This window comes from Piliocolobus tephrosceles, chromosome 1, assembly GCF_002776525.5.
Source record: "Piliocolobus tephrosceles isolate RC106 chromosome 1, ASM277652v3, whole genome shotgun sequence".
Lineage (NCBI taxonomy): Eukaryota > Metazoa > Chordata > Mammalia > Primates > Cercopithecidae > Piliocolobus > Piliocolobus tephrosceles.
In genome coordinates, this window is record NC_045434.1 from 170,577,118 (window position 1) to 170,597,341 (window position 20,224).

At 39.1% G+C, this 20,224-nt stretch overlaps 1 protein-coding gene across 4 annotated transcripts in view; it reads right to left on the reverse strand.

The window, feature by feature from the left end:
• Positions 1-20,224, reverse strand: part of OSBPL9 (oxysterol binding protein like 9) — a 167,941-nt gene that overhangs the window by 93,664 nt on the left and 54,053 nt on the right. For 2 of the 4 annotated variants that reach the window (XM_023188787.2, XM_023188779.2), the window contains exon 3: positions 19,134-19,212. The exons of the other annotated variants lie outside the window; for them this stretch is intronic. In XM_023188787.2, coding sequence (XP_023044555.2) covers positions 19,134-19,212 — 79 coding nt within the window. The remainder of the gene's footprint in view (positions 1-19,133; positions 19,213-20,224) is intronic. 4 annotated transcript variants of the gene reach the window in all.

The window sequence follows — 20,224 nt, forward strand, 5'->3', positions numbered from 1 at the left end:
GGGAGGGAGGAGAAAAGAGAAAAGAGAAGAGAAGAGAAAAAAGAAAAGGAAAGGAAAGGAAAGGGGAAGAAAGAAAGAGGGAGGGAGGGAGGGGAGAGAGAAAGGAAAGAGAGAGAGAAAGTAAACGGAAGGAAGAAAAGGAGGGAAGGAGGGAGGGAGGGATTGCATACATGACAGTGGTCCTGTAAGATTGTAATTCCTATCACCTAGTGACATAGTCATCCTGATGCTGTCCTAACTTTGTAGGGCAATGCATTATGTGTTTGTGGTGATGCTGGCGTAAACAAATCTACTGCTCTTCCAGTCATACAAAAGTACAGCATGTACAATCATGTATGGTACATAATGCTTAACAATGATAATAAATGACAATGTGACTGGTTTATGTATTTACCATACTATACTTTTTAACGTTATTTTACTTTATACTTATTTATTTTAGACAAGGTCTCACTCTGTTGCCCAGCTCATCGCAGCAGCCCTGACCTCCCAGGCTCAAGCAATCCTCCCACCTCAGCCTCCTGAGTAGCTGAGAATACAAGGTGCATGCTACCACGCCTGGCTAATTTTTAAAAAGTATTTGTAGACACAGGGTCTCGCTATGCTGCCCAGGCTGGTCTCAAACTTGTGGACTCAAGCAATCCTCCTGCCTGAACTCCCAAAGTGCTGGGATCATAAGTGTGAGCCACTGCACCCAGACTTTTTATCGTTATTTTAGAGTGTATGCCTTCTATTTATTTATTTTTTAAAGTTGTTAAACAGCCTCAGGCAGGTCCTTCAGGAGGTATTCCAGAAGAAGGTATCATCATAGGAGATGATAGCTCCATGCCTATTATTGCCCCTGAAGACCTTCCAGTGGGACAAGATGTGGAGGCAGAAGACAGTGATATTAATGTTCCTGACCCTGTGTAGGCCTAGGATCATGTGTGTGTTTGTATCTTCATTTTTAAAAAAAAAAAACCTTTAAAGCATAAAAAAATCTAAAATAGAAAAAAGCTCACAGAATAAAGACATAAAGAAAATATTTTTGTATAACTATACAAGATGTTTGTGTTTCAAGCTAAGTGTTATTACAAAAGAGACATGAAGTTAAAAAAAATTAAAAAGCTTATCCAGTAAAAAAAAAATTACAGCAAGCTGAGGTTAATTTATTATTGAAGAAAGAAAACAATTGTAAATAAATCTAGTGTAATCTAAGTGTACGGTGTTTATGAAATCTACAGTGGTGCACAGTAATGTCCAAGGCCCTCACATTCACTCACTACTCACTTACTGACTCACCCAGAGCAACTTCCAATCCTGCAAGCTCCGTTCATGGTAAGTGCCCTATACAGGCATACCATTTTTTATCTTTTATACTATATTTTTACTGTATCTTTTCTATGTTTAAATACACGGATACTTATTATTGCATTACAACTGTCTACAGTATTTGCTGCAGTAATACTCTACAGGTTTACAGCCTGGGAACAACAGGCTATCTCATGTAGCCTAGGTGTACAGTAGGCTATCCCATCTAGGTTTTGTAAGTATACACTGTGATGTTGGCACAATGATGAAACTGTCTAATGACGCATTTCCCAGAACCGATCCCCATCATTAAGCAACACATGATTGTATACTTACTCATGTTTATTTCTCCCTCCTGCCTCTGAAACGTAAGCTCTCTACAAAGGCAGGGATCTTTATTTGTTTTATACATTGATGTATCCCAAGCCCCTAGAATAATGCCAGGCATATAGGTGCTCAATAAATATTTGTTGAATGAGGAATGATGATCTGGTAATTTATTATTCAGTGTAGAGTTCCATTATTATATTTAGAGACTAAAAATAGATTTCCTAAGAAATCTTTATTTCCCTTAATGATCCTGCCACAATTGGATCCTTCAATAATTTATGAATAGTTTTAGCTGAAGTCTCCACAACTGTCAGATAAAACGCAGGCAAATATTTACAAAAGTGTTTCTCCTCCACAACTTCTACTTCGACGATATGAGGCAATGTTGTGAGTCTCCAGAATAAAGTCAGCACTGTAGTGGGCAACCGGGTATCAGTGATTCATTCAAAACAGACAGTGAAAACCTATGGGTTCTTCTCAGTTCATTCCAAAATTACATGCTTCTAAGTTAAATTCTTCCTAGTCAATGGAAAGCCTCACCAAATCCATCTGCGAATATATCCTAAAAATGCAGCTCCTAGAGTAAGTATTTCCTATCTTAACTCTAGGCTTCAGAGAAGGCCTACTCTCAGGTCATTATTTAATTTTGAAATCTAGAAAAGTCAGGATTTGAGTTTTTAATCTTTAAGACACATTAATATAATACTGAAAGGACTAGAAAAAAATGTTAGAAATAGGATGGTTTTAGAGAATTCACTCAAATGTTAACAAGAAGGTTGCTTTGGCAGAAAAGAATCCAGAGAAAAGGGAGAACAGGAAGCACAGGAAGCTTTAAAAGCTATAGAAAGAATGAACCTGGCTCATGTCATTGACAGGAGATAAAGAAAAGATGGAATCCAATGGACATAGTAACTCATCAGATATAGAGAGAATGTAGGGAATGTAGACATAGGGAAACAGAATGCTTCAAATTTGGCTAATTGGGTAAACGGAAGTGCTGTTCCATAACACAGAGAAGACAGGAAGAAAATCAGATTAGGAGGTGGTAGGTTACCAAAATTTTATTTGGGGCTGGAAGAGTCTCAGACTCAATTAATCCTGAAATCTGGTAAACTTGACCTCTGCAAGAATCTTATTAAAAGAGGTTTTACTGAATTTATTAATTTAACCTTCCTTCTTCAGGAAAATATATCTTTAACGTAAAATATACCTTTAACATATTCTGGGGAAGAAAAGAAAAGAAGGATGACAGGAGGTAATTAGAAGAAGCTAAAGCTAAATCTCAATTCATGAGGAAAAATATAGGACTTCAAAAATACCTGTCCATTGATTACCAAAGCTAAGAGTTTCAGAAAGGAAGAATATTACACATCACTCAACTTTTGAGTAAGTCAATGAAAGGAAAGAGAGAGAGAGAAAAAAATGCCTGTTAGAAAATTCAGGAAAGAAACTAAAGCAAGGCCAAAAACACAAATCTACAGGAAAAAAGAATTTGCTATTTAATTCTTTTGTTGACTTCCAAGGCAAGCAAAGCCAAAACGGATGTGGCCTAATGGAGTAACAGAACCACATTTTAAGAAATTATCATGATTGATTTATGTTACTATAAATAAAATTTCAGAAAATTCTCTAGAATTTTCTGAAAATAGATGTTATTCCTTACACATTGCAGGTAAGGAAGCCCTTTAGCTTTAAAAAGAATATGCAAATATTTCTTCGGGGTATAAGGTAGAGTGAAGGCATTTCTGCATTATAATCTTTTAATATTTCTGGTAAACAACCTTTCTGAAGGCTTCACTCTTTGCCCCCAGTAGCTTTCCAAGGACTTCTGCTGAGGGCAAAGAACCAGCAGTAAGCTACTTCCTCCCTCTCTATATTTAGCATAAGCTGTTAATATAATACCTTTGCCTTTCTTTCAGAGAGCATACAGTCCTAGACCAAGGCTGCAATATAAACTCAGACATAATCCAAGCACATTCCACAAGCTTTAACTCCATCTCATAAAACACAGTCTATATATAGTAAAATGTCACTGATTCAGCCCTCCCTACATTTAGGACTTATAATGATTTATACCAAATCACTATGCTTAAATCAAATTCATTAAGTACAAAGTGTAAAAACATTTTTAAAAATTCTTTTTAAAATCATAGCTCACAGCAGCCTTGAACTCCTAGGTTCAAGTGATCCTCCCACCTCAGCCTCCCAAGTAGCTAGGATTATAGACGCATACCACCATGCCCTGGTAATTTCAAAAAAGGATCTCGTTTGTTTGCCCAGGCTGGTCTTGAACTCCTGGGCTTGAGCAATCCTCCTGCCTCAAACTCCCATACTGTTGAGATTACAGGCATAAGCTACCATGCCTGGCCCAAGAAATTCTTAATGATGACATGCCAAAAAATATATATTAGACAACAATGTTAAACTGAGTTCTAGTTACTATATATAAAGCTAGAAAAGGTATTTCTTTTCAGATAGGCTATGACTCAGGTTCACTTCTCTCTACCATGAACCAATCTGTCCACACTGCTAAAATTCAATTGTACATTGCATTTATGGCATTACCCTGATTTATCTCATTAGTTGAAAATGTGAATTCCTCAAAAGTTTTGTAAGCTACCTAAAAACTCCCACAGAAAGAACATGGTCAAGCGTCAGTTTGCATACTTTAAATAGTCATATTCCATTCACAGTCTATCCACTGACAATCAGGATGCACCCTGTGTAAGTAAAAGCAACCACCATTACTGCCTTGGTTCAAACTTTCACCATCTCTCACCAGAGCCTCTGCAGTAAGCTCCACACTAGGCTCCTTGCCTCCAATCTCACTTCTCTTCACTACTGGCTCCTAGTGTTCCCTCTGAGCCACATATGTGATGAGGAGGCTTCCCTGACTAAAATTGCCTTTTTCTAATTTACAGAAAAGGTGTTTTAACCTATCATTCTGGTGTATGAGATCTTTGATGATCTATCTAGTTTCAGCTCAACTCAAGCCTCCTTCTCCTCACCCTCCGTGTATTCTAAAATATAGGACACTTCTCATATTTCTCAAACAAGTCATCCTTTTCCACACTTCCAAGCTCGTGCACACATGGTTCCCTTTACTTAGAATGTGCTGCCCCTTTCTCTGCAGGTTGCTAAGTGATCCTTCTTTCCACTTCCAGCCTTGCCAATCTCCACCTCTATTTCATCCTTCAAAACCCACATCAAACATTATCTCTTCTGTGAAGCTTTTCCTTGCCTCTACTAGTTTTCTCTTCAACATTTCCATAGGTCTCTATAGCACTTATGTTGTACTGTAATTATTTGTTCCAAATTACATACTATGCATAAGTTATTTGACATTCTGTGCTTAAGTTTCCTCATAGTTATCTTTTGGGTTGTTAAAAGAATTAAATGAGAAAATGTACTTAAGCCTTTGGTACAGTTCCTGCTGTACCAGCTGCTATGCTCATCAGTCATTCCTCCTATCAAACTGAAACGCCCTGAATAGCACTCGATCAGCTCTGTATCCCTTGTGCCATCCTCAGTGTGTGGGATTTTCAAGGACCTATTTTGGGTTATCACCAGGGCAAACCCTAGACTAGAAAAAGGAGAAATGGGGAATCCTAGAAACAGCAGCAGCATTATCACAAGTAAATTCATACAGAGTAACAGCACCAGCTGAAGTGTTTCGAGCCCTGCTATTTGCCAGGCACCATGTTGAGTATTTATATGCATTTCTCTAATCTCACAACACTTCTAGAGTAAGCACTGGCATCCTTATTTTACTGGTAACCTCATGCTCTACATTCAGTCTTCTTTGGAAAGCAGGACTTCTGCAAAGGAGGAGTAAATATGACAAAACATATTGGTTTGTTTCCCTCAACAATCTGGGAATACTCCCTCAGTTGACATAGTAAGAGAACTGTGCGTTAGAACAGGATTAAAATTAAATTGGGTACAGGTTAACGTTTGACTCCCTGACCTTTAAATCCATACGGGGAGCATCCCTAGGCCTTTCTCTGGCCAGGTTTCCAAACCTCCCAAACACTTGGTGACAGACTTGCTCATCTCATGCCTCATGCCATGACTCAAGCCCATCTTTTTCAACCAATGCCCCAGTTCCTTTGCCTCAGCTGGGTCCCTGCCCTGGTGCGATCCGGGCTCACTGCAAGCTCCGCCTCCCAGGTTCATGCCATTCTCCTGCCTCAGCCTCCCAAGTAGCTGGGACTACAGGCACCCACCACCAGGCCTGGCTAATTTTTGTATTTTTAGTAGATACCGGGTTTCACCGTGTTAGCCAAGGTACTGGAATTACAGGCATGAGCCAGCAAGCCCGGTGAAGATTTCCTTCTTTTTGAAAACTTGGTCTTGGCTGGGCACGGTCGCTCACGCCTGTAATCCCAGCACTTTTGGGAGGCTGAGGTGGGTGGATCATCTAATGTCAGGAGTTTGAGACCAGCCTGACCAACAAGGAGAAACCTCATCTCTACTAAAAATACAAAGTTAGCTGGGCATGGTGGCGCATGCCTGTAATCTCAGCTACTCTGGAGGCTGGGGCAGGAGAATCGCTTGAACCTGGGAGACGCAGGTTGCGATAAGCAGAGATCATGCCATTGCCCTCCAGCCTGGGCAACAAGAGCGAAACTCCATCTCAAAAAAAAGAAAAACCTGGTCTCAGCTGGGCATGGTGGGTCACCCCTATAGTCCCAACACTTTGGGAGGCAGAGGTGGGGAGATCTTGAGGTCAGGAGTTCAAGACTAGCCTGGCCAACATGGCAAAACCCCCATCTCTACTAAAAATACAAAAATTAGCTGGGTGTGGTGGCAGACACCTGTAATCCTACCTACTTGGGAGGCTAAGGCAGGAGAATGGCTTGAACCTGGGAGGCAGAGGTTGCAGTGAACCAAGATCATGCCATTGCACTCTAGCCTGGGCGACAAGAGCAAGACTCTGTCTCAAAAAAACAAAAAACAAACAAAAAACTGGTCTCAACACACTGTTCCTGGCCAAAAAAAAAAAATCAGAAAGGAAAATAAAGTTGAACAGTATTCCACTGTGTATACATACACATTTTCTTTTCTTTTCTTTTTTGTTTTTCTGAGACGGAGTCTTGTTCTGTCACCCAGGCTGGAGTTCAATGGTGTGATCTTGGCTTACTACAACCTCCGCCTCCTGGGTTCAAGCGATTCTCCTTCCTCAGCCTCCTGAGTAGCTGGAATTACAGGCACGCACCACCAGGCCCGGCTAATTTTTGTATTTTTAGTAGAGATGGGGTTTCACCATGTTGGTCAGGCTGGTCTTGAACTCCTGACCTCGTGATCTGCCCGCATCAGCCTCCCAAAGTGCTGGGATTACAGGCATGAGTCACCACGCCCGGCCACACATTTTCTTTAGCTATTCATCTACTGATGGACAATTAGGGTGATTCCATATCTTGGCAACTGTGAATAATGCTACAGTGAATGAGTGAATGTGGGGAGTGCATTACATATCTCCTCAACAAACTGATTTCATTTCCGCTGGATGTATGTTGGCCCTCTGAATCTGCAGGTTCTACATCCATGGATTCTACCAAATAAAGATCAAAAATATTTTTAAAAAGAAACAATTAATAATAATAATACAACAATAAAAATAATATAATTTTTTTCTTTTTGAGACAGAGTCTTGCTCTGTCACCCAGGCTGGAGAGCAGTGGCATGATCTTGGCTCACTGCAGCCTCTGCCTCCCGGGTTCAAGCAATTCTCCTGCTTCAACCTCCCCAGTATCTGGAATTACAGGCGCCCACCACCATGCCTGGCTAATTTTTGTATTTTTGGTAGAGACAGGGTTTTGCCATGTTGGCCAGGCTGGTTTCGAACTCCTGACCTCAGGTGATCTGCCCACCTTAGCCTCCCAAAGTACTGGGATTACAGGTGTGAGTCACCACCACCCCTAGCCAAAATAATACAAATTTTAAAAGTATAGTATGGTAACTATTTACATAGCATGTACGCTCTATTAGGTACTGTAAGTTATCTAGAAATCTATTGATGGTTTAAAGTATATAGGAGAACAGGCACAGGTTTATGCAAATACTGTGCCATTTTATATAAGGGGTGTGGGCATCTGCGATTTTGGTACTGGGGGTGCGGAGTGGGGGTCCTGGAACCAATTCCCCACAGATACTGGGGGACAACCTTATACTCAGTAGTGGAATTGCTGGATCAGATGGAAGTTCAATTTTCAGTTTTTGGAGAAGCCTGCATCTTGTTTTCCATAAATGGCTGTACTACCATTATTTTAATTAGTAGAAAAACAGAAAAATTAAAATGGCAATGGGAATAATAATAAACATAAGTTTAATAAACATAATACAACCAAGAAATCATTAAGAAAGCTGAAAACAGTAAATCTTTATCATTGGAACAATCCATAGAATTTGGCCAATCAGACTCTGGTCCGTGGCCTATATGTTCATTTTTGAAGGAAAGGAATAAAATGTATAAATAAATCTTATGAATAAATATTTTCTCTAAAAGGCAAAATGTCATTAAGGACTTTATACTATGTGGTAAGAATATACCCTCCTATACCATGCAGGTCTTTGTTCAACTCACACAGTCTACTTCCATGCATTTTTTTCAGGTACATTATATACAAAGGTAGGGAAATGCTTTTGTCTATATATCTTAATTTACTCCTAACACTAATACCTAGCAAGTAATGTGTTCCAAACTGAAACAAATGTTACTTAATATATAACAGTAGTTTCTGAAATAATAGCATTAATGAATGTCTGTTTCTTTTTACTTTCAAAAAAGATGAACAACAACAAAAAAATGGTCAAAGGAATAAAAAGTCACCCAACAAGAAATAAACAAACACGTCAAAATATATTTTTGCAGTGACATTGAGTTGGCATGCCTTTAAAATTACAATACTAAGTGCTGATGAGGGGTGTGATGAAAACTGAGAAGAGTAAATGCAATTGGGAAGGCTGTTTCAGGAATATTAAAAATATTTATGCTGGCCGGGCGTGGTGGCTCAAGCCTGTAATCCCAGCACTTTGGGAGGCCGAGGCAGGCGGGTCACGAGGTCAGGAGATCGAGACCATCCTGGCTAACACCGTGAATCCCCGTCTCTACTAAAAAATACAAAAAAACTAGCCGGGCGTGGTGGCGGGCGCCTGTAGTTCCAGCTACTCGGGAGGCTGAGGCAGGAGAATGGTGTAAACCCAGGAGGCGGAGCTTGCAGTGAGCTGAGATCCAGCCACTGCACTCCAGCCTGGGCGGCAGAGCCAGACTCCGTCTCAAAAAAAAAAAAAAAAAAAATTTATGCCTTTAGTTCTGACAAATTCTTTTATGAATCTAAGTATCCTCAATTAACCAGAGATTTGGTTAAAGACTAACCAAACAGAGAAAATGGAGAAAAATGTGTACAATACAGATGAGTGGCTAAATATATTATTTATAAAATGAAATATTATGCAACTTTTAAAAACCATGTTTTTTTTTTGTTTGTTTGTTTGTTTTGAGAGAGGGTCTCACTCTGTCACCCAGGCTGGAGTACAGCAGTGCAATCCCAGCTCACTGCAACCTCTGCCTCCTGAGTTCAAGTGATTCTCCCACCTCAACTTCCCGAGTACTACTGGGACTACAAGCACGTACCACCATGCCGGCTAATTTTTTGTTTTGTTTTGTTTTTAAGTAGAGACAGGGTTTCACCATGTGGGCCAGGCTGGTCTCGAACTCCTGGCATCAAGTGATCTACCCCGCTTTGGCCTCCCAAAGTGCTGGGATTACAGGCGTGAACTACCACACCTAGCCAAAATCAAGTTTTCTTAGAACATTCAGTGTCATGGGGAAAGGATCATGACATAATACTTAGAACTGAAAATCTGGATTACTTATTTATGCAGAATGACTCAATTTTTTTTCTTTTTTTCTTTTTAGATGGTCTCTCACTCTGTTGCCCAGGCTGGAGGGCAGTGACAAGATCTTGGCTCACTGCAACCTCTGCCTCCCGGATTCAAGTGGTTCTACCAGCCTCAGCCTCCCAAGAAGGTGGTACTACAGGCGCTAGCCACCACACAGGGCTAATTTTTGTATTTTTAGTGGGGGGGGTTTCGCCATGTTGGCCCAGGCTGGCAGAATTACTCAATTTTATAACACACATTCATACACACACAGAGTAGTCCCCCTTTATCATAGGAAGACCCCCAGTAGATGCCTGAAACTGTGGATAGTATTGAACCCTATATATATTATATATTTTTTCCTATTACATACTTGCCTATAATAAAGTTTCTTTTATAAATTAGGCACAGTAAGATTAACAGCTAATAATAAAATAGAACAATTGTAACAATATGCCACCATCACCACTCTAGTGCTCTGGCACCATTATTAAGTAAAAGAAAGGCTACTTGAACACAAACACTGCAGTACACTGCAACAGTAGATCTGATACCAAGAAGTCTACTTAGTAAGTGACTAATGGGCAGGTAGCATCATCACCATAGATAATGGCACAAAAGGATGATCCGCACCCAAGTGGGATGGAGCAAAACAGTGTGCAATTTAAAACTTATCAATTGTTTATTTCTGGAGTTTTCTATTTAGTATGTTCAGACCACAGCTGACCACAGGTAACTGAAACTGTGTAAAGTGAAACCTCAGATAAGAGGGGATTACTGTAAATAACTGAAGGATCAGAAGGAAATACACAAGCATGCTACTAACAATTATCTTCAAGTGGTAGTATTATGAATGATTATTACTATCATCTTTATACTACTTCATACTTTTCCCAAATTTCTAAAGTGAGTATTAATTTTACTACTTAGAAATTATGGAAAACGGAATGTTGGAATAAAATGTACATTATTAACAAAAAATAAAACTGTCCTAACCTTGATAACTATTAAGTCAAACAGTCCATAATTAGTTAAACCTGGAAAGATTATAATTTCAAATATTTAGGCAGGATCTTGTACAGAAAGCAAATAAAGAAGAAGAAAAGTACATCAGTGAAGTCCAATCCTCCTCAGTAATACAACAAACTCCCAATACGTGAATTCAGTAGCATTTTCCTAACACCTATTGAAATGATAAAATCTAATTAGAAAATTAGTTATAGCTGATTTACTTCCCTTACATAAAGTGTGGAAATATTTTATTATTTGGTTTCATTTTGGAGAAGAATTATCACATGAAAATAAAAAATATGAAACAGAGGGAAATTTTTTAAAATCAATAGTCCTACTGATAATGGCCTCTGTTTACTAGTGATAGTGTTCAGATAGCAGAACACCTTTAAGCCTGCAACCACGGTTTATAATTTACTAAATGATTAATGATGCAGATGTGCCTTGCTAAACTGATTGATGTTAACGCAGTAGCAGTGATGTTGCCATAATATACTTGATCAATATAACTTCTCTGAATTAAACACTTTCCTTCACCATAACATCAACAACTGGTTTATTTGTAGTAATTTTGCATTTTTTTTTTTCTTTTTTGGAGACGGAATCTTGCTCTTGCTCTGTCGCCCAGGCTGGAGTGCAGTGGCATGATCTCCGCTCACTGCAACCAAGAAAAAAAAAAAAAAGTTCCCTGTAAAGTCCTTTGAAAATGAAGGATTATTTTACGGAAAACTAATCACATATATATCCTTAATTTTTATCTCTAAAATTTTATTTGATTTTTCACACATCAGATTTAAGGCAAGACTTGCCTAATATATAGGTTAGGACATACAGACAATCCAAATTCAAGGGCAAATCGCTTAACTCTGCGTCTCACTTCTCTTTATCTATAAATTGAGGACAATTCCTTCTTATGCGTAAGTGGTTGTTATGAGAGTAAACTGGAATAACATGTTAAACCATTGGATCCAGACCCATGGTTCTCAACTTAAGAGTGCATTAGAATCACTAGAGCGGACCCATTCCCAAAGTTTCTGATACAGCAAGTGAGGCGCAGAGCTCAAGAATCTGCATTTCTAACAAGTTCCCAGGTGATGCTGATCCTCTGGTCGGGAACCACACTTTGAGAATCCCTGATGTAGACCTAAATGGGCACGAATCTTGGCTCTGCCACTTAGCTTCTCTGAAACTCAGTTACTCTAACTCTAAAACTAGACATAAAGCTATCTCACTTTGGAATTTAGGAATTACGTAAGTAATGTACAGTGCCTGTTACACAGTGCCTGGTTCATAACATTTATTTAGTAGTAGTAATAGTAGTTGTTACCACTACCACCAACACCAATACCGCCACTAATATTTCTACGAAGTAATGGAACATGTAGAACATTAACAATGCCAAATTGGGTTTTTCTGTGATTTTTAAAATTGTATTTATCACATACAACATATTTTGAAGTGTATATACATTGTGGAATGGTTTGATCTAGCCAATTAACAAATGTATCACTTCACATAATTATCATTTTTGTGGTCATTGTCGACTTTTTTTTTTTAGACGGAGTCTTGCTCTGTCGCCCAGGCTGGAGTGCAGTGGCGCGATCTCAGCTTACTGAAATCTTTGCCTCCCGAGTTCAAGCCATCCTCCCACCTCAACTTCCTGAGTAGCTGGGATTACAGGCACATCACCACCACTCCCAGCTAATTAGCGTCAAATTTTTTAATTGCATTAAACTGCATTGTAATTTAGAGTTCCTTTTTTTATATTAATTTCTTTTCTTTTTGAGAAAGCATCTCACTCTGTTAACCAGGCAGGGATGCAATGGCAGCATCTTGGCTCACTGCAACCTCCGCCTCCCAGTTCAAGCAATTCTCCTGCCTTAGCCTCCCGAGTAGCTGGGACTACAGCATGCACCACCATACTTGGCTAATTTTTTATATTTGTAGTAGAGATGGGGTTTCACCATGTTGGCCAGGTTGGTCTCAAACTCCTGGTCTCAAGTGATTCACCCACCTCAGTCTCCCAAAGTGCTGGGATTACAGATGTGAGCCACCATGCCCGGCCTCTTAATTCCTTTCTGATAAATATTAATTATAAGCCAGTTGACAAATCTCTATAATATATTTTATAACAATGAAGAGGAAAATGGCTTTGGGTACAATTGTTTGTGTTCAAATTTCAGTTCTGTCTTATATTAGCTATGTGTCGGTGGTTCCCAGTTTTCTAATCAATAAAATAAAAGCACTAATAGTACAACAGTACCTACCTCATAAGGTTGTGAAAACTGCATGAGTTAAAATGTTTATTTTATGGTAGGCAATATTCAGTTAAAACACATAAACACTCAAAAAATATTAGCCATTATTATTATTATTATTACCCCAATATATTATCAGTAACATTATGAATGATATATATTAAATTAAACAGATAAAATTTCATTTGAAGGTAAAATTCAAATAATTAGTTTTTTTCTAATTATTAATATGAACTAGTCTTCTATTAGATTGAGCTATATGAACTGCTGATATGCAGCTACTTCTCACCTATAAAAAACAGTAATTTCATATGGTTGAAGCTAATAGCTTTCATCCTAACCTCTCTGATCATTCTTCTGAGACTGTTAGCAGTTCTACCCTAGTGTGATCCAAGGTTTAATCATCAGCTCTCTTCTCACTCTGATCTTCCAGAAGGATAACACTCACTACTACCATGGCTTTAATCAAAGACTAAAAATCCAAAGGTTTTATCTAGCCCATAGATGCATTTTATTTGGTCTACGTAAAAAATTGTTCCTAAAACTGGAGAGTTCACACACACACACTCAGCCCCATTCACACACACACACAAAAATAATAATTAAATTTCTGACTTCTCTTGAAAAAAAAAGGATGAGCTGACAACAATGGGTGAACATTCCAAGCCTACAACTGTCTGGAACTAAGTGGCAGCTATCCCTTTTACACAGGGTGTGACCTCTCCAACTTGCGTCTTTACACAGCCATACTCTTAACTCATTTACAGTTATGCACTGCTTAATGACTGGAATCTGCTCTGAGAAATGTGTCCTGAGAAATACATCATTAGGCAATTTCATCACTGTGCAAACATCAGTACATGAACCTAGATGGTAAAGCCTACTACACACCTAAGCTATAGGGTTTGGCTATCATTCCTAGGCTATAAACCTGCAAGCTTGTCCAATCTGCAGCCCACAGGCTGCATGTGGCACAGGATGGCTTTGAATGCAACCCAATACAAATTCATAAACTTTCTTAAAACATTATGAGGTTTTTTTGTAATTTTCTTTTTTAGCTCATCAGCTATCATTAGTATATTTTATGTGTGACCCAAGCAATTCTTCTTCCAGTGTGGCCCAGGGAAGCCAAAAGATTTGATGCCCTGCTGTAGAGTATGTTACTGGACTCAATACTGAGGGCAACTACAACACAATGGTAAGTATTTGTGTATCTAAACATAGAAAAAGTACAGTAAAAATATGGTATTATAATCTTATGGAACCACCATCATACATGTGGTCCATCATTGACTTAAATGTTCTTATGCAGCACTTGACTGTACTTACCTGCCTAGCTGTTAGGCATATATATTTTCAACTGCTAGTTCTACCTACCAGCAGTATGCCGACGACCACAAATCTCCATTTCCAGCCCAGACTCAGATCCAATTACCATTATCTGTGTGTCCCACTGACACCTTAAACATAAGAGGTCCCTCACCACCACCTCTGATCTCCTATATTCTCTATTTCAGATGCTGACGGTGAGGCACAATGGCTAACACCTGAAATTCCAGCACTTTGGGAGGCTAAGGCAGGAAGATCGCTTGAGCCCAGGAGTTCAAGACCAGCCCTGGCAACACAGTGAGTTATACCTCAGTATGTTGATTAAACATACATAAATTTTAACTCAAAAAATAACTTACTATTAAAATAAAAATTTTTTATTAAAAAAATAAAAAATTAGTTGGCCATGGTGGTGTAGGCTAAATTTTTTAGTACTTCCAGCTACTCTGGAGGCTGAGATGGGAGGATCACTTGAGCCTAGGAAGTCGAGGCTGCAGTTCATGCCACTACACTCCAGCCTGGGTGACAGAGCAAGGCAGAAAGAAAGAGAGAGAGAGAAAGAAAAAGAGAGAGAGAGAGAGAGAGACGCTGACAACATCCAACAGTAAGCCAAGCCAAGAGCATCACCCTTAGTACCCAAATTCTCTCACCTCCCATTTCCGAGCAATTATCAGTTCCTACAGATAAAAACTTTTTTAGAGACAAGGCATCACTATATTGCCCAGGCTGGAGTGCAGTGGCTATGCACAAGTGTGATCATAGAATGCTACAGTCTTAAACTCCTGGGCTCAAGTGGTCTTCTGGCCTCAGCCTCCTGAATAGCTAGAACTACAGGTGCATACCACTGTGCCCCAGTTCCTAAAGATTTTTAAAAATCTCAAATCTAGTCCATTTTCCTCCCTATTACCACTGCTTTAATCTATTTAAGGTCTCATCAACAACCACAGCTATGTTACAATACTACTGATAAACTGCCCATGCCCCAAGCCAAAGACACTGCTCCCACATGTGTGTTAGATCCCATCCTCTCTTGCTTTCTCCACAACATTGATCCAGCAACTCTCTCCTTTCTCTCTTGCATCATCAATTCTTCCCTCTTTACTGAATCACTGCCAACAACATAGAAATGCTATTATTTATCTTATCCTACAAAAACAAAACAAAAGCTCCCTTGCTCCCATTTCCCCTTCCAGTTACTGCTATAGTTCTCATCTTCCCTTTACATCAAAACTTGAATGCATTGTTTCTACTCCTATCTTAAAATCACTCTTCTCAATGTTACCAATAAACTTCTCATTATTAAATCCTGTAATCATTTCTCAATCCTCATCTTCCTTGACCTGTCAGTAGCATTTGACATAGTCGCTGATCCTTCTCTCCTCCTAGAAACACCTTTTCTTGTGGCTTCCAGGGTACCACATTCATTTGATTTTCCTCCTCCTTTTTGGTTGTTTCTTCTTAACCTCTTTCGCCGGTTTTACCTCATCATGCACCCTCTCAATAAATGTTTGAGTGCCCCAGGGCTCGGCAGTTGGACCTCTTTTCTCTCAACATTTATTCCCAAATTCTTGTGGCTTTAAATACCATCTATGTGCCAATGACTCCTAACTCTATTTCTGTAGCCCACACTTTTCCACTGAACTCCAACTGCCGACTTGACATCTCCATTTGCCTATTTGGTGAACATTAAAAACTTGTTTAGTAAACGTGTCCAAAGCTAAGCTCCAATGCCCACATTTCCCTCACCCTCCCAAAACTAGTTCCTCCTGCGATCTTCCACTTCAGTTAATGGCAACTCCATTCTTGTTACTCGACCTAGACTTGTCTTTCTGTCATATGCTACAGCTCAACCTTCAGAATAAATATACTATCATACAACAGAGTATTACTTAGCAATATAAAAGGAACTATTAATATATGCAACAACATAGATGAATCTTAAAAACATTATGCTGAGCTAAAATAAAGCCAGAGAAGAAAGTACATACTGTATGATTCCATTTATGTTAAATTCTCCAAACAAAACACCTATTCCACAATGAGAGAAAGCAGGTAAGTGGTTGCCTGGGGCCAGGGGCTGGGGCTGGGGACTGACTGACAGGAGCATAAAGGAATCTTTTGGAGTGATGGAATCTATATCTTGATTGTGGTGGTAGTTATGAGTAAATAAACTGATTAAACCGCATAACTATATATTGTGTACATTTTATTGTATGTTAATTACACCTCAATAAAGGTGATTATACATACACACAATTCGACCACTTCTCACTATCTCTCTATCTCCACTGCTACCATGTGGGAGCCACTACCACCTCTCTTCTGGTTTCCAACAGCCTCCTACTGCAGAAATAGTTTCCCTACTTCTGCCCTTGCCCCTCTGAATTTCACTCCCAACACAGTGGCCAGAGCCATCCTGTTAAAACATAAATCACACCATGTCACTCCTCTGCTCAAAACCTTCTAATGGCCTTTTATCTCAGTCAAATTCAATGCCCTTATAAAGGTCTCATATGGTTGGACTTCCTGTGTCCTCTCAGATTTCATTCCCCATTACTCTCCCCGCATGGTTACCTGCACTCCAACCAGAGCCGGCCTCCAGCTGCTCTTCAAATATATGACTATAAACTAGAAAAAGAAAAACAAAACAAAGTATGTGACAGTGTTGTGGAGGGAGGCAGGGTGGGTACGTCATTCCAGGCAGAGAAATGACTATTCACCCCACCTCCCCCACCAACATAGCCATATACTTTGTTCCCTCACTTTCTTCAGCTCTTTATTAAAAGGCGCCATCTCAGTGAGTCTTTCCCTAGCTACCCTATTTAAAATTTCAACACCTCCCCTCTCTCCACAATCTCACTTCTATTTAATTTTCTCCTTTCCTATTTTATTTTTTTCTCCCCAGGACTTATCACTCTCATTTACTTATATTTTACTAACTTATTGTGTTGATCGTATTGATTACCTTTCTCCTTTCCTGGAATGGATGATCCAAAGGGCAAGGAGTTTTATCTGTTTTGTATGCCACTGTATCCCCAGAATAATGTCTAAAATAGATGTTGAATGAATAAATGAATGTATCTGAACAAACTCTAGCCTTCCCTTTAATAGTTGACAGTAGAATCTGTTTTATAAATGCATCAACTGATATTTCATTTGCTTAAAAAAAAACTAGTGTATTCAATGAAAACTTCAGCACATTTAAACATATGTTCATGTATATAGCCAAAATTTGCTTTCAATTCTAATCAAGAATTTAAGATCTCTCAGACATTGATAACTTTTTATCAAATTTGCAGGGATTTTATGATCAAGGACCTATGAATGTGAAATAGCTCTCATTATTAACAACAACAACAAAAATACAGTCTTACCAAGTTCTTTGCAAAATCCAGATCTCATGCTAGAACTCCCATAACTACTACAATAGAAAATAAACTAATTATTCTGACAGTTTCAGAACTATGAATCAATTTTTAAAATGTGTGTAACTCTTATCATTTAAATCCTTCCTTAGGAAAATTTCTTGTTTTATAAGCCAAATAAGTATGAGACTGTCAATGGGGACATAAATAATTTAAAAGTAAATCAGAAGGTAGAGATGCAGCTTCTGAGGGTCCAAAGGAGGTGTCTCCTTCTTAGTAACTGCACGGAAGAGAATTCCATACTGCAGCCTTACCTGCACCCAGCAGCTCTTTCTTGAAATGCATTAAAATATTCAACTGTATTCAAGTAAAGAGTTTCAGAGTGTAGGAATGATCTGCTTTGATTTATAAGCAGCATTACATATTTAACCTAAAAATAAAAATTCTGGACTTTCATAATAGGATTTAAAATGTTTTATAAAGTTAAATAGAGTAGAGAATTTCAGGACAGCATCGTTATTAAAGCAGCTCTGAATAAATAATATCAAACACAGTAAATATTTTAAGGATATGTGGAAGAAGTATTAGAGGTATCACTATTGAGTACACTGGTTTATGTTTGTTGGATATAATCTGCATCTTTCATTACTATCCATCAATTTCTGAAACAAGACAATGAAGAAAAATAACTGCAATTCACTATCCTAGCACAAAAAGACAACAGCTGCCTAAACACCTCATATAACATATCTGGCCTCTGTTAGACTTCATAACCAAAACATTTTTAAGCAGTAAATGTATTTAATATTTATTTATCTTGGCATACCTAGCATCTCTAACAGTGTACTGTTACTTGTAGTTGAGAGAAAGTGCTAACCTCTCCAAATCTTTTCATTTCTAAGTTTCTTGGACTGCTCTAAACATAAAAGAGAGATTACTCTGGAAAGGCAAAATAACAAAACCATTAATACTAAAACTAATGGACAAGATCATTAAAATGGACTTTATTTGCTGGTTTAAAGTTTTCAAAGCAAGATGAAATGAGAATGATCATACAGTACCTTACCCTTTCTACCAGTGAACCTTAGCATGCAATGCCGAAACACAGCAGTGGCAGATGGCATTTGACTATAAAAAGGATAATAGAGAAATGATGGCTGGCAGACAAAACACAGAAACACAGATGAAATGAATGCAAATTTGTAATTCTTGAAGCAGAGCAAAACCTTTAAGCCAAAGGTTGCCACTAAGCTTCAATTTAATTTATATTTTGAGTTTTACACAAAGCACTGCAACCTTCACAATCAGTCTTTAGACTCTTCATGCAGAAGCAGAACCATACTCCTTGATAAAGAAGATCAGCAACCTTCTGTAAACACAAGCCAGCAGCAGCAGCCCATTACTCTCCCCCTTCACTGATTTTTATCCTTTAAAATTTTTCATCTCCAACTGCAGCCAGATCCACAGTCGTTTCAAATTGATCTACATCCACTGCAGATACAAATCCCTGCCTAACCTGCAGTACCACTTCATCCAGAATGTTCCTATGCACTCGTTCATGCAGGATCAGTTGCAAAACCATTCAAGTCATCCAGCAAACAACCCAAAAGAGAAGAAAAGAAGCAGATGGGACTATGAAGAGAAAGAATCTCTTCTTTCAGCTCACCCTGGAAATGGAAGGTTTTCTGATCAACAGTTATTGTGAAGGTGCTGTCGTCCTCATCGTCTATACCAATCACAGCTCCCTGTGAAACAAAGAGCAAAATCCCAATAAGGCAAACAATGACATCAGCAATATTCACTACTGCTACAGCCCTGGAATACTCAATGCACCAACAGCACTGGAAGCAGGCTAGACACAGAAAAGAGGAATCTGAGACTCTAGTTTTGCTTAAAGAGAAAGAACTAAGGAGAGGAGCTGGCAGGACACTCTAGTACCATGCATAGGTACACTCTATGCCTTCCTTAAGGGCATAGATGTGCTGGGAGGGGGAAGGGACAAACACAGAAGCTGAATCTAGAATCTGTGTTTAAGAGCCAGCCACTGAGCCTTTCTGAACTTCAGAATGCTCTCTAAAAAGGGAGTCAAAAACCTACACCTCACCAGGTTGTTGTAAGGCTGAAAGAAGGCAGGTGCTCTTCATCAGGCTGCTTCTGCGATAGTATATACTTGTTAGTGTAGAAATGCCAAGTGACATTTGCTTCAAAACACCGTCCCAAACCCTTCTTCCAGGTGCTCCCATAACCACTTGTACATTGCCCTGCAAGAGCACTTTTCACAGTATACTGTGATTATCTGTTCATATGTCAGCCTCTTCCTACGAACCACTATGAGATCTTAGAAATCAAGGACTATTTCATTTGATACATGGCACTTAAGTACATACTTAGCATATGTTTCTAAATAAGAGCATGAACAACTCTCCAAACTAGGGGTGGGCAGGCGCACACAATGGGGAACTGAATTTATAAGTTGTTTTGGGAAGGTGGACCGGGTAGGTTTTAACCTTTTTTAAAAATATTTATTATTGGCCGGGCGCGGTGGCTCAAGCCTGTAATCCCAGCACTTTGGGAGGCCGAGACGGGCGGATCACGAGGTCAGGAGATCAAGACCATCCTGGCTAACACGGTGAAACCCCATCTCTACTAAAAAATACAAAAAACTAGCCAGGCGAGGTGGCGGGCGCCTGTAGTCCCAGCTACTCGGGAGGCTGAGGCAGGAGAATGGCGTAAACCCGGGAGGCGGAGCTTGCAGTG